Source organism: Eleutherodactylus coqui, chromosome 2 (genome assembly GCF_035609145.1).
Source record: "Eleutherodactylus coqui strain aEleCoq1 chromosome 2, aEleCoq1.hap1, whole genome shotgun sequence".
Classification (NCBI taxonomy): domain Eukaryota; kingdom Metazoa; phylum Chordata; class Amphibia; order Anura; family Eleutherodactylidae; genus Eleutherodactylus; species Eleutherodactylus coqui.
In genome coordinates, this window is record NC_089838.1 from 51,220,308 (window position 1) to 51,233,688 (window position 13,381).

General features: G+C 44.8%; 1 protein-coding gene across 1 annotated transcript in view; it reads right to left on the reverse strand.

Moving 5' to 3' along the window:
• The window catches only part of LOC136611367 (sodium- and chloride-dependent GABA transporter 1-like), a 32,750-nt gene extending 21,615 nt beyond the window's left edge, over window positions 1-11,135 (reverse strand). The window contains exons 1-3 of the mRNA XM_066590908.1: window positions 11,086-11,135; window positions 2,125-2,435; window positions 1,762-1,893 (exon numbers count right to left, since the gene is read on the reverse strand). Of these exons, the coding sequence (XP_066447005.1) occupies window positions 1,762-1,893; window positions 2,125-2,356 (364 nt within the window). The 5' untranslated portion in view covers window positions 2,357-2,435; window positions 11,086-11,135. The remainder of the gene's footprint in view (window positions 1-1,761; window positions 1,894-2,124; window positions 2,436-11,085) is intronic.
• Window positions 11,136-13,381: the final 2,246 nt, after the last annotated feature.

Below are 13,381 nucleotides of genomic sequence, written 5' to 3' on the forward strand. Positions count from 1 at the left end.
TATGGTAGATGGAGGCTCAGTGGTCATGTCAGGCTATGTGGGAGACGGTAGCTCAGTTCTGGTGAAAAGCTGTGTGGTAGATGTTAGTTCAGTGCTGGTGTGAGGCTGTGTGGTAGATGGTGGCTCAGTGCTGGTGGGAAGCTGTGTGTTATAATAGAATCCTACTGTACGTACTGTGTACATATGGGTTTGTAAGTAGACACATACACACACTTTCCCCTAAGGGTAGTAGGGCTGTCTTATCCCCACCAAATTTGTCCCCATGGGATAAGTTATATATGTCTCGACTTTGGTTAAAATTGCTCCAGGCGTTCATGAGTTATGGTGGCATATACATACATACACATATCCTATTTTATATATATAGATATAGACACTTAAGTTGTTGGATGGCATAAAACTTTCTGTGTGTGATTGTAACGTTGATATAAATAAGTGATTACAATATCAGAGTAAAAGGACCTCCTTGTAGGGAGGCTCTAGTACCCTGTTGTACCGCCTTTAGCTTGGATATAGGATGTGATACGGGTGGGCATGGAGGCTCTAGTACCCTGTTGTACCGCCTCTAGCTTGGATGTAAGATGTGATGTGGGGGGCATGGAGGCTCTAGTACCCTGTTGTACCACCTCTAGCTTGGATATAAGATGTGATACGGGTGGGCATGGAGGCTCTAGCACCCTGTTGTACCGCCTCTAGCTTGGATACAAGATGTGATACAGGTGGGGATGGAGGCTCTAGTACCTTGTTGTACCATCTCTTGCTTGATTAGAAGATGTGAAACGGGCGGGCATGGAGGCTCTAGTAACCTGTTGTTCCACTTCTAGCTTGGATACAGGATGTGATACAGGTGGACATGGAGGTGCTAGTACCCTGTAGTACCACCTCTAGCTTGGATACAAGATGTGATACGGGCGGCCATAGAGGCTCTAGTACCTTGTTGTACCGCCTCTAGCTTGAATACAAGATGTGATACGGGCGGCCATGGAGGCTCTAGTACCTTGTTGTACCGCCTCTAGCTTGAATACAAGATGTGATACAGACGGGTATGGAGGGTCTAGTACCCTGTTGCAGCTCCTCTAGCTTGGATACAAGATGTGATACAGACGGGTATGGAGGGTTTAGTACTCTAAAGGGCTGCCTCCAGCTTAAATACAAGATGTGATATGGGTGGGGTGATAAGAGTTGTGGAAGTTTAATTTTGCTAACCCTGTACATATGTCCCATTTCAATTCCTCCCTATTTTCTAGATTTCTGCTTGCTGTCAGTGAATGGGAACATTTACTATTTACATGGACAAACCCTTCCTGACCTAATACTTGTCGCAGTTGAGACAAAAGTCCATATTGATACAATGCATCAGTGCAGACAAAATGTAACAAACTATCAGGACAGGAGATAGTTTTTGTGCTGCTTATGTGTTTTGCTCACAGAGGATTGTCTAAACTGGATACAACTGTAACAAACCCCTTAGCTGTGAGAAAGATTAGGGCAGGAGAGGATTTCAGCCTCTGAATGTACACAAGAATGTTCCTATTCATTGACAGAGAGCAGGGATCTTGAACATGGTGCAGAATTGAAACATAAAATATATTAGAAAGTTGCAGAACTTTTTGTCATACATACTGATTGTCATTTGCATAACAGTGGAGGACCTCTTTAAGGTCTACACCCCAGTGTAAGACACTTGTGTTACCCAGAAGACCTATGAAGGTTCCACCTGCTCCAACTCTATTGGTATGAAAGCTTTATATGTCACTGTACCTTTAAACATGGGGGCCAGCTTCCACACCCCAAGTCCTCCAATAGATGTGAACTGACCAAGAGCCGTTTCCAGAAAGAACAGTGGGATTCCGGCAAAGACCAGCGTGAGGAAATACGGGATAAGGAAGGCACCTGGTGGAGACACAGGATAACACTTACGAGCAAGGCGGAGGTTCACTGCATAACCTGGACTGTAGGAACACTGGGTGACGACCCCTGTGGGTGTAGCGGTGGTCATATGCATTGTCACCTGGCTTTCCCAGTAACTAATATGACTGATCTTAACAGATATAAATGATCTTAAGAAGGTCTAGGACTTAACGGGATGGGCTCCTTAAAGGGACAGGCACCCCTGCATCTTACCTCCACCATTTTTTCCGCAGAGGTACGGGAACCTCCAAACATTCCCCAGACCAATGGCATAACCCACGCAGGACAGTAAGAAGTCAAATCGTCCTTTCCATGTGCCCCGATCCTCAGAGTCACTCTTCTTCTTCTTGGTGTCCGGAGTTGAGGTGTGCGTCTCTATGGGAACAGCCTGGCGTGCCTCACACGGGGAGTTCAGCTCCACAGAGGTACTGTCTATTTTACCCATCTTGAAGTGGACAAGTTGGGTGAATCGAGGTCTGAGAGGGTGCGGGAGTCAATGATGGCAGATGAATAGGACTTCCGGACTGCGGAGGGAAGACAACAACCAGAGACACTTCTGTCAGTAAAAACTGAGAACATAATCAAGAGGTGTTAACTTATAAAAGAACCGTAAAAGGGGCGAAGGCATGTGACCTGGGTGTGGGGTGCCCACTGGGATGGGGGAGCCTACAACCCACAGCAAGCTCTATCTATCTATCTATCTATCTATCTATCTATCTATCTATCTATCTATCTATCTATCTATCTATCTATCTATCTATCACAATTGTAACACATTATATAAGAGCATAGTTACAGAGATGTTACAAGTGAGGTGGATAAAGTCCTGGCACTGGGGGGCATCACTTACCTTGTACAGCTTCCCTACCTGTATAATAAGTGCTGTCTCCCCCTGACCCAGTACTCTCACTGAATACCCAGTGCTGCCTTGCCAGTGTGAGTCTGCTGCCCCCTCCCAAATCCTCATTAACCCTCATATCGATTTACTGTTAATGAGCCTGTCGGATACAATCACTCATCAATGCAGCTGATGCTCAGCTCTGGTAAATAGTCGCTGAAGGACAGAGACCCCCCATGTGCATCAGCAGACCCCCACTCACTTCCTTTATAATGTCTGTAGGTGACTTAAGGGGAAGCAAAACGGATGTCAAGTGAATAAATAGCATAAAAAATAATCGGCTTGGCTGACAGTATTTGGGAGAACAAACTACTCATGTCATGATACAATCGCACCATGAACCCTACCAAACATGGAATAATAAACTACTGAGAAACTCCTCCATGTCTGTTTTGTCCTGAATAGTTTTAGTATTTTCACATTGATGACAACCTTACACCAGGGATGAAGTGTAAGTGGGCTACCAGGTGATGTATTGAGCTAGTCACAGAGGCGCCTTCAGTTATAGAAACCTCCTGCAGTACAACATAACAGGGGTACATGACTTTGGGTGCTGGCCCTTTAATTCCCACATTATTTTTTGCCCATGCAATTGCATTGGTTTAAGCAGGGGCGGTTCCCTGGTACTGGCTGGATAAAGCCTGGGCGGTGACTGATTATGAGTGGGTGTGGCTAATTCAGTAATGTAATTGACTGTTTTTGCTTTAAGCAGCAGAAATAGTAGCAACCTCCTCCTCCTTTGCACCCAGGTGGAAACCCTTTTTAAAGTACTATGGCGGACAATACGTTTTCACCAGCTTTCCAAGATTTCTTCCTCTTGGTAGCTGCACTTTCCCCAACCATCTTCCTTGTTGTCTGCAGTTCTTCCGCTTCCTTTGACCAAGTTCTACATTTTTGAAGCTAGCATCAGCGCCTCTTCCTTCTGCATGGTATTCCTCGCTCTGCACCTTTTTGCACCCCCTCAGTCTCTTCTTCTCCCCTCCCCCCTCTCAGATTTCTGCCCTTTTCAGAAGAATGTCACTAATTGTGTAGACAACTTTGTCTTCCTTCACTAAAGCACCTATGGCCGAAAGCTGTTTTCTCCCAAGACCGATCTGTGCTCAGCGAGGCTCAGAGTAACAGGAGGCGACATCACCTGTCTCGTATCTGCAAACCTTCCCTTTAACGAGTCCAGACTCCTTACCATGTAACTTCCTGCCCTTAAGATGCAATTGGCACCATAATTATCTCCAATGACATTTACCTCCATGTGTGACTTACAGTGCCCGTACATGCGCTCACTGGGCGCGGCCAAGAGAAAGAAGTTGCTGCCATTCAGCTTTCTAAGGTGCACCAGCAGCAGATTGGATGCGGTACGGGCGGCACAACTGTCATCTGTGTGCATTACTGCAGTAAATTCCCCACCACCTGCATCATCCTAGATCTTGCTCTCTGCTGCTATACCTTCATGTCCAGTGCCAATAGGCCCTGGTTCTCATTATACCATTGGGGGTCCCTTTGTAGCCCGGCCGTGACACTACAGCAGTTCTCGCCGTCACCAATGTCACATCGCATTGCTTCTGCACCAGTAAAACGCTTTAAAAATAAACTGGTTTCTCTTCTTGTAGCGGAAACCCGCAAGGCGAGAGAACTGGGGCAGAGCAAGGGGATTAACCTGTGGCTGTCCACACTATCCACGTCCATTAGTGCCCCACAGGTTATTTACCGCCTTTAGTGCCACCAAGGTTATTTATCGCTTGTCAGATGGTCGGTTACTTTTTTACTTTATGTAGCAGAAACTAGGAGTAAGCTGACCGCAGTGGTGACCTGTAGGGGGTGCAACATATGTGTTCATCCTAAGGGGGCACCACTAGAGGGAACATATAGATTTATACATCCACCACTAGGGGGATCTCACTACATACGTAGCCACCACTAGAAGGAGCTCATGTATACAGATTTATATATCCACCACTACAGGGGACTCCCTGTGTACAGGTTTATACAGACACCACTATTAGGAGATCACAGTACACAAATTTATAGAGCTACAACTACAGGGAGCTTACGTATACAGAGTTATATATGCACCACTAGCGGGAGGTCATGTATACAGATTCATACAGCCATCACTAGAGGGAGCTCCCACATACAGTTTTATACAGCCACCACCAGGGGTAGCTCACTGTGTACAGGTTTATACAGCCACCACTAGAGGGAGCTCACAGTACACAGATTTATAGAGCTACAACTAGAGGCAGCTGACATATACAGATTTATACAGCCACCACTAGTAGGAGCTCATGTACATAGATTTATGCAGCCACCACTAGGGGGCGCTTTCTGTATACAAAGTTATACATCCACCACTAGACGGAGCTCACATATACAGATTTAGACAGTCACCACTATGCGGTCATCCTAAGGGAGTGCAACATATCCGTTCCTCCTAAGGGGGCACCACTGGAGGGAACATACAGATTTATACAGTCCCTACTAGAGAAAGCTCAGTACATACAGATATAAACAGGTGCCACTAGAGGAAGCTCATGTATACAGATATTTTTCAGCCACCACTAGAGGGAGCTTACGTATACTGATTTATATATCCACAACTAGGGTAAGCTCACTAAATACAGATTTATACATTTACCACTAGAGTGACCTCATTACATACAAATATGTACAACCACCACTAGAGGGAGTTCACGTATAAAGATTTATCCATCCACTACTAAAGGAAGTTCGCTGCATACAGATTTATACAGAAGCCACTAGAGGGAGCTCACACATACAGATTTATACAGCCACCACTAGGGGTAGCTCACTACATACATATTTATACATCCAACACTAGGGAAAGCTCACTACAAACAGATTAAGGGCTTCTACCCACTAGCGATCATTTTTCTTGCGATGCGAGAGCAATTATTATAAAACCAATGATTTTCAATGGTTTCATACTCATTTGCATGTTTTTTTCTTAAGTCTCACAGCGCACAGAAAAAATCTGCGATATCGTTCAGTGTTTTCAATGGGGCCGGTGGCAGCGCAGCTGTGGCAGAAGTCCGTGATGCTATCCCATTTTTTTTAATGGGGCTGACACTGCTGCAGAAAGCAGTGGGTTTGCAGCGATGATTTTCGTGGGAGGGCTTCAAATATAAGCCCTTCCCTAAAAATCATGGCTAGCTGTAAAAAAAAAATAAAAAAATATATATATATATATATACTCACCTAGAAGAGCTGTCCAGCTCTTCTCTTTGGCACGGCAGTTGTCTTCTGTGTTCTAGAGGCCGGGTATTGAAAAATCCCCGCCTCCAGAAAGCGCTAGTGTCATTGGCTGAGCGCTCAGCCAATCACAGGCAGTGCTCAGGCATTGATTGACAGCTGAGCTCTGCCTGTGATTGGTCACAGCGCACAGAAAAAATCTGCAATATCACGCAGTGTTTTTAAGAGGGCAGGCGGCCCCATTTTTAATAGACCCCATTGAAAACATAGGGAGTGCACCGCGGACTTCTGCCACAGCTGTCACAGTCCGTGATGCTATCCCATTTCTTTCGATGGGGCCAGCACTGCTGCGGCTCCATTAAAAGCAGTGGGTTTGCAGCGATGATTTTCGGGTAAGGGCTTGAAATGGCTGAGGGCTGCCTAATCACAGGCAGAGCTCAGCTGTCAATCAATGCCTGAGCACTGCCTGTAATTGGCTGAGTGCTCAGCCAATGACACCAGCGCTTTCTGGAGGCGGGGAGTTTTCAATCCCAAGCCTCCAGAACACAGAAGACAACTGCCGTGCCGGAGAGAAGAGCAGGGCAGCACTTCTAGGTGAGTATATATATATATATTTTTTTTTACAGCTAGCCATGGTTTTCATCGCTGGTCATCACTGCAAACCCAATGCTTCCAATGGAGCCACAGCAGTGCCAGCCTTATTGAAAAAAGTGGGATAGCATCACGGACTTCTGCCACAGCTGTGACACCTGTGGCAGAGGATTCCCTAATCCCGACAGTCCCCAGGGAGATGAAGGAATCCTCTGCCATAGCTGTCACAGCTGTCACAGCTGTAGCAGAAGTCCTAAGTTTGCAATAGGGCTGGTGCTGCTGCCGCCGGCCCCATAGAGAGCAATAAGCGATATTGCAGCGTTTTCTCTGTGCTGCGAGACACCCGATCTTGCATCGCTAGAGAAAAAAAGGCTAGTGAGTAGAAGCCCTTATACAGTCCCCACTTGAGAAAGCTCATGTATACCGAGTAATGCATGCACCACTAGAGGGAGCCCATTTATGCAGATTTATACAACCACTACTAAAGGAAAGTTTACATATACAGATTTATACGCCACCACTAGGAGGAGCTCACTACAAACAGATTTATACAGCCACCACTAGGGGGAGCTCACTGTGTACAGATTTATACATGCACCTGTAGAGGGAGCTCTCTAAATAAAGATTTATACATGTACCTTTAGAGGGAGCTCACTGAATACAGATTTATACATCTACCACTAACGGGAGCTCACATAGAGATTTATACATTCACTGCTAGGGGGAGCTCACTGTGTACAGATTTATTTCTGCCACCATTAGAGGGAGCTCATAGTACATAGATTTATGCAGCTACCACTAGAGGGAGCTCACTGAATATCGATTTATACATCCTCCACTAGAGGGAGCTCACCTATACAGATTTATACAGCCACTACTAGGGGGAGTTTACTCTGTACAGATTCATGCATACACTATTAAATGGACCTCACAATACAGATTTATACATCCACCACTAGAGGGAACTCACTACATACAGATATATACTGCCACCACTATAGGGAACTCACTACATACAGATATATACAGCCATGCACTAGGGCCAACTCACCGCATATAAAATTTAAATTTGATAGGGCAGAACATTGAATAATGGGAAGTCTTTCCTGTCCACTCTGTGTGAGTCTGCATTGCAGTTTTTGCATCTTATTCATGAACCAGGTAATTTGGTATGGCCAGTTCTTTAAGTCCTGCCCATATGAGAAGGTTCTGTAGTGTGTTGCCATGACAGGAGATAGTATGATTTCCTGTTTGGCTAGTGTCAGTCTCCACTGCCATTCTGGGATTCTGTTCATGAAGCTAGAAGCACAGGAGAAGCAGAATAGAGGAAAGCTTATCCTCAATATGGCATGCTGCATCTATGTTCTGTAGTTGAAGGTAGGGAATGAGGACTGTGTGTGTGGGTGGGGGCTTGAGAGGTAACGGGTCACAGTCCAGTAAGACATCAGTGAGACAGTTAAATATGTAGGTGCCCGAGGCCGGTCCTGTGGGTGCCCGCGCTGATAGGAAGGAACCTGAATGGAAACACAGAGGCAGCTGACGCTTCTTTACACATGGAAAATGTGTGAGTGTGGCGGCTGGCAGCGCTGCCAACATGTGACGTGGGCTGAGCTATTTTTACCCTGCTCTGAGCGAAATAACCAGCGAGATGGGGAGGAAATCAGACTGTACTGCACAACAGGGAGGGGGCGCTGGGGGACAGGCGCTCGCATCAATGACCCTTCCTGCGCTCGCTGCCGCTACAATGTATCAGCACACAACTATGGTATCTAAAGCCAAATGAAGAGTTTTGCAACTTTCTAATACAACTTATGCCACATATCCTCACCATTTCCAATATCCTTGCTTGTTGTCAGTGAATTAAAACATTTTTGTTCACATTTAAAGGCTGAAAATCTCTTCTGATCTCATACTTGTTACAAAGTATCATTGGTGTGGAAGCTGAGGTGGTTAGTGGGCTGTCGAGAATGGACACAATTGTAACAAACCTCAGACTACAGCGTCATAGCTTTGACTGTTTCCACTCACTGACAGCAAGCAAATTTAAATTGATGATTTAGTTATACTACTTGCACTAGAATTGTAGTATCAAAAACTTAGTGCCCTTTAATAAATTTGTCGCATTTATACTGGCGCAAACTTTACTTAGACCGCTATATGAGTTACAGTGTTAACATAACTGGGGAGCTAGAGGAACAATGTTGCTCATTGAGCTACACTGTTTCCATAACTCCAAGTGACTTCCATGAGAGCTACAGAAACAGTGTAGCTCAGGTGAGCTCAGCTATTTCAGCCACCCTGGCCACCTCACAATCAGCTGTATTCCCCGACCAGCCATGTTTGGCCAAGATGAGAACATCTCTTTAAAGGGGTTGTCCCGCGAAAGCAAGTGGGGTTATACACTTCTGTATGGCCATATTAATGCACTTTGTAATATACATCGTGCATTAATTATGAGCCATACAGAAGTTATTCACTTACCTGTTCCGTTGCTAGCGTCCCCGTCTCCATGATGCCGTCTAATTTCAGCGTCTAATCGCCCGATTAGACGCGCTTGCGCAGTCCGGTCTTCTCCCTGGTGAATGGGGCCGCTCGTGCCGGAGAGCTGGTCCTCGTAGCTCCGCCCCGTCACGTGTGCCGATTCCAGCCAATCAGGAGGCTGGAATCGGCAATGGACCGCACAGAGCCCACGGTGCACCATGGGAGAAGACCCGCAGTGGATCGTGGGTGAAGATCCCGGCGGCCATCTTAGTAAGGTAAGGAAGAAGTCGCCGCAGCGCGGGGATTCGGGTAAGTACTAAACGTTGTTTTTTTTTAACACATGCATCGGGTTTGTCCCGCGCCGAACGGGGGGCCTATTGAATAAAAAAAAAAACCCGTTTCGGCGGGGGACAACCCCTTTAAATGGAATTGGGCTGAAATTAAAGGCCTCCGTACTGATACCTATCAGAGCAGTCTTTGTCAGCTTCTGCACAAATGAGATCCCAAGGTTTTTCACATTTCTCTGGGTTTCTCTATTTGTTTTTCATACTCTCCCACCTAATGGCCAGAAGAATGTATTACGCCCTTTTAAAATGACGCTAAGCTACTACTGTGTGGCAGGAGATGCATCTTGCCAGAAAAGATAGAAGATTTGCATAATATTAACCTAATATTTCAGATTTACTATGCCAACATCAGCATTAACCCTTAAAGCTTCCAGGTCCTTCTGAATTGCTCAATTTTCATTGAACATGCTGCCACCTAGTGGCTTGGATGATGAATGACACCCATCTAAACTGACAGCTACCATGCTGCATCATTTTTTAAAGTTGCGGCCCCCATCGGTCTGTACAGTAAAATCCTCTATACTTTTTATCATGAAGTACAATTTGACATAAATATCCAGTGTTGATGTTTTTGAAAACTGACGGCACAGAAAATATATATAGCACTGCAGGAATAAGTTGATGCTATAAAAATAAAGATTATTATTATATATGCATAAGGACTTATCAGATAGCACGTGATTTTAGAAATGTTCCTCTGGTTCAGCAGTAACATCTAAAGGCTAAAAGTGGTATTACCAAAAACAAGAATCATTTAATAACATAATATGAAAGGCCAAAAAAGACTTATGTCCATACAGTTCAGCTTATTAACCCTCAATGTTGATCCAGAGGAAGGCAAGAAGCATCTGAGGAGTTAGAAGCCAATTTTCCCTTCCTGACTCCAGTCTGGCAATCAGAATAATCCCTGGAGCATCAACCCTTCTGAAGTTATTAATGATTATAACATATAATACTGTATCACTCAAAAAAGATGTCCAGGCTCCTCTTGTACTTTTTTATCAAATTTGTATTAACCCCATCCTCAAGCAGAAATCCACATTCTCACTGCTCTTAGATCTCCCTCAAACAGGCGCTTTTTACCACGATTAGTGCAGCGTTCAGAGCGCCGTGCTAATTGCAGTATAAAACTCCCATTGTTTTCAATGTAGCCTAGCAGACAGCCATTCAATTTTAGAGCGGAGTCTGTTCTATTTTTTGTGTTTAGTGCATCTCATCAATGACACTAGTTGTTCCAGTAAAGCTTACAGGTAACCTAAAATCCTCAAGTCCTTTTCCATGTCAGTGTTTCCCAATGGTTTCCCATTTAGTGTGTAATGGTGAAATATATTTCCTCTGCCCGTTACCTTACATTTATCAGTGTTAAACCTCATTTGCCACTTTTCTGCCCAATCCCCGATTTATCTCAATCCTCTTGCAATCTCCTTGCATCCTCTGTACTGTTAATTTCTGTACATAGTTTTGTGTCATGTGCAAATATTGATATTTCACTGTGCAATTCTTCTACCAGGTCATTAATATACATATAACTAGAAAATATTAGGAAATTATAGCACCAGGGTTTCTGATGGCGCCACACAGCTCTGCTACATACACGTCACACACACACAGCACTGCTACATGTACATCACATACAGCTTTGCTACATACATTTTTCGTCCAATACAACAGGGATCACAACCAGCACAGCCAAGTCCTGCACACACTGATCACCCACTGATCATGTGACTCTGGACTCCTCCCACACAGGTGACTGATCACATGGCAGTGACATCCTCACAAATACTGTAAGCACACAGCTGCTGTCTGGCTCTGCAGGTTTTTAATACAGTGAAGGACCTGTGATGACGTCACCATCATGTGATCAGGGGTCGAGCTCAGTGCCCTGGTGACTGATCCCATGATGGTGGCATCTTCACATGTAACTCACACAGTCACACACTTACAGACAGGTGCTTGTTAGTATTTCATAGCAACTGAAGCCATGGGGGTTTGTAGGGGATGTAGTCTGCCCATAATCTGCACAGGGATGAAGGACTTGTGATGACGTCACTGTCATGTGATGAGGGACAGAGCATGTTACTCACAAACAGGAGGTTGTTTGTATTTTGAAAAAAAATAGGGCCCAAAACCAACCCCTGTGGTACCCCATATGACCCCTCCATTACTGACCCCTGTGATACCCTACTAGTAATGGTTACCCAATCAGAGTATGTACCATTTATAATCACCCTCTGCTTTCTATCACTAACCAGTTACGTACCCTCTTACACATATTCTCGCCCAGACCAAGCGTTCTCATTTTATATACCAACCTTTTAATGTGGCACAGTATCAAACATTTTTGAAAGGTCCAGATACACAAGATCCAGTGACTTTCCATGGTCCAGTCTAGCACTTACCTCCTCGCAGAAGCTGATCAGGCTGGTTTGACAGGAGAAGTCTCTCATAAACCCATGCTGATACGGAGTTATACAGCTATTTACCTTGAGGTACTCCAGGATGGCATCTCTTAGAAACCCTCCAAACATTTTACCCACAATAGAAAATTTCATTTTCCTCTGTGAATACACTGGAGAAAAAGCTATTTAATAGATTTGTTTTCTCATCGCCCCCCTACAATTTCTCCTACAGTATTTATTACACGGGCAACACTTTCAGTATTAATCTTTTTACTATTTATATAATTGAAGAACAGTTTAAGGTAATCTTTGCATGTAAATTGGCTTTTAGTTTTACTCTCGTTGGCAATAAGTCTCTCTGTCTCCAACTTTGCTGCTTTTATCAGACTTTTACATCATTCTTTTTTCTTTATAGGTTTTCTTGATTTCTTCTATAAGAACAAGTACATACCTTCCAAATCTTAAACAATCAAAAGAGGCATCTTCTCTAGTAACTGCATTCTCGTCCAAGCAGGCTTGGGGGGGGGGGGGGGGCGATGGGGGGAGCAGGGGGAAGAGTGAGAGAGATCTCTCTCTCTCTTCCGCCCTGAACCTGCTCGCACGAGAATGCAGTTACTCGAGAAGAGCGATGCTCGCTCGAGTAACTGCCTTATCTGAGCGTGCTCGCTCATCTCTAATACTGACCCCACATTCCCCACCTCAATAATAATATCTCCCTCGAAAACAATGACTTTGTAGTGGATTCAAGCACCATGGTGGAGCCTCAGGTGTAATAGCCGCAGGTCTGGTGAGTAGTCAAGGAAGAGCCAGGAGTCAACAGCGGGAGGCTCCGGTTTGCAGTACAGATGGATGAGGCAGGTACGTAGCCAGATGGAAAGCCAGAAGTTAGTATCAGGAGGTCTTGTAGAAATAGCAGAAGAGCAAGCAAAGTGGAGTTTGATCAATCGGTGCTGTGGAGGAGAATAATCACGCACTGAAGGAGTATCAGAGCCAAGCTTTTATAAGAAGTCCCAATTAGTTGCAGGGTAGGGCTAGGACAGGGAGGCAAGAACTAGACTAGCAGGAAACATAGAACAAAAGTAATGCAGGGGAACTGTCCAAGGCAGGATGGCTCAATAGAGGAAGCCAAAGGACTAGAGCGCAGGAGGTCCCAGGTTCGAGTAATAACATTCCCGTATGTCCCCTTTAGAAATAATGCCCCTTAATAATAATACCCCTGCATACCCCCTCACTAAAATAAGCCCACATATCCCCTTCAGTAATAATATCCCCACATGTCTTCTTCATTAATAATGCCCCCCATTAATAATGCCCCCTGTAATAATGACCCCACATACCACCTCAGTAATAATGCTTCCACATGTCCCCTTTATTAAAGGGGTTGTCCCGCGAAAGCAAGTGGGGGTATACACTTCTGTATGGCCATATTAATGCACTTTGTAATATACATCGTGCATTAAATATGAGCCAAACAGAAGTTATTCACTTACCTGTTCCGTTGCTAGCGTCCTCGTCTCCATGGTGCCGTCTAATTTCAGCGTCTA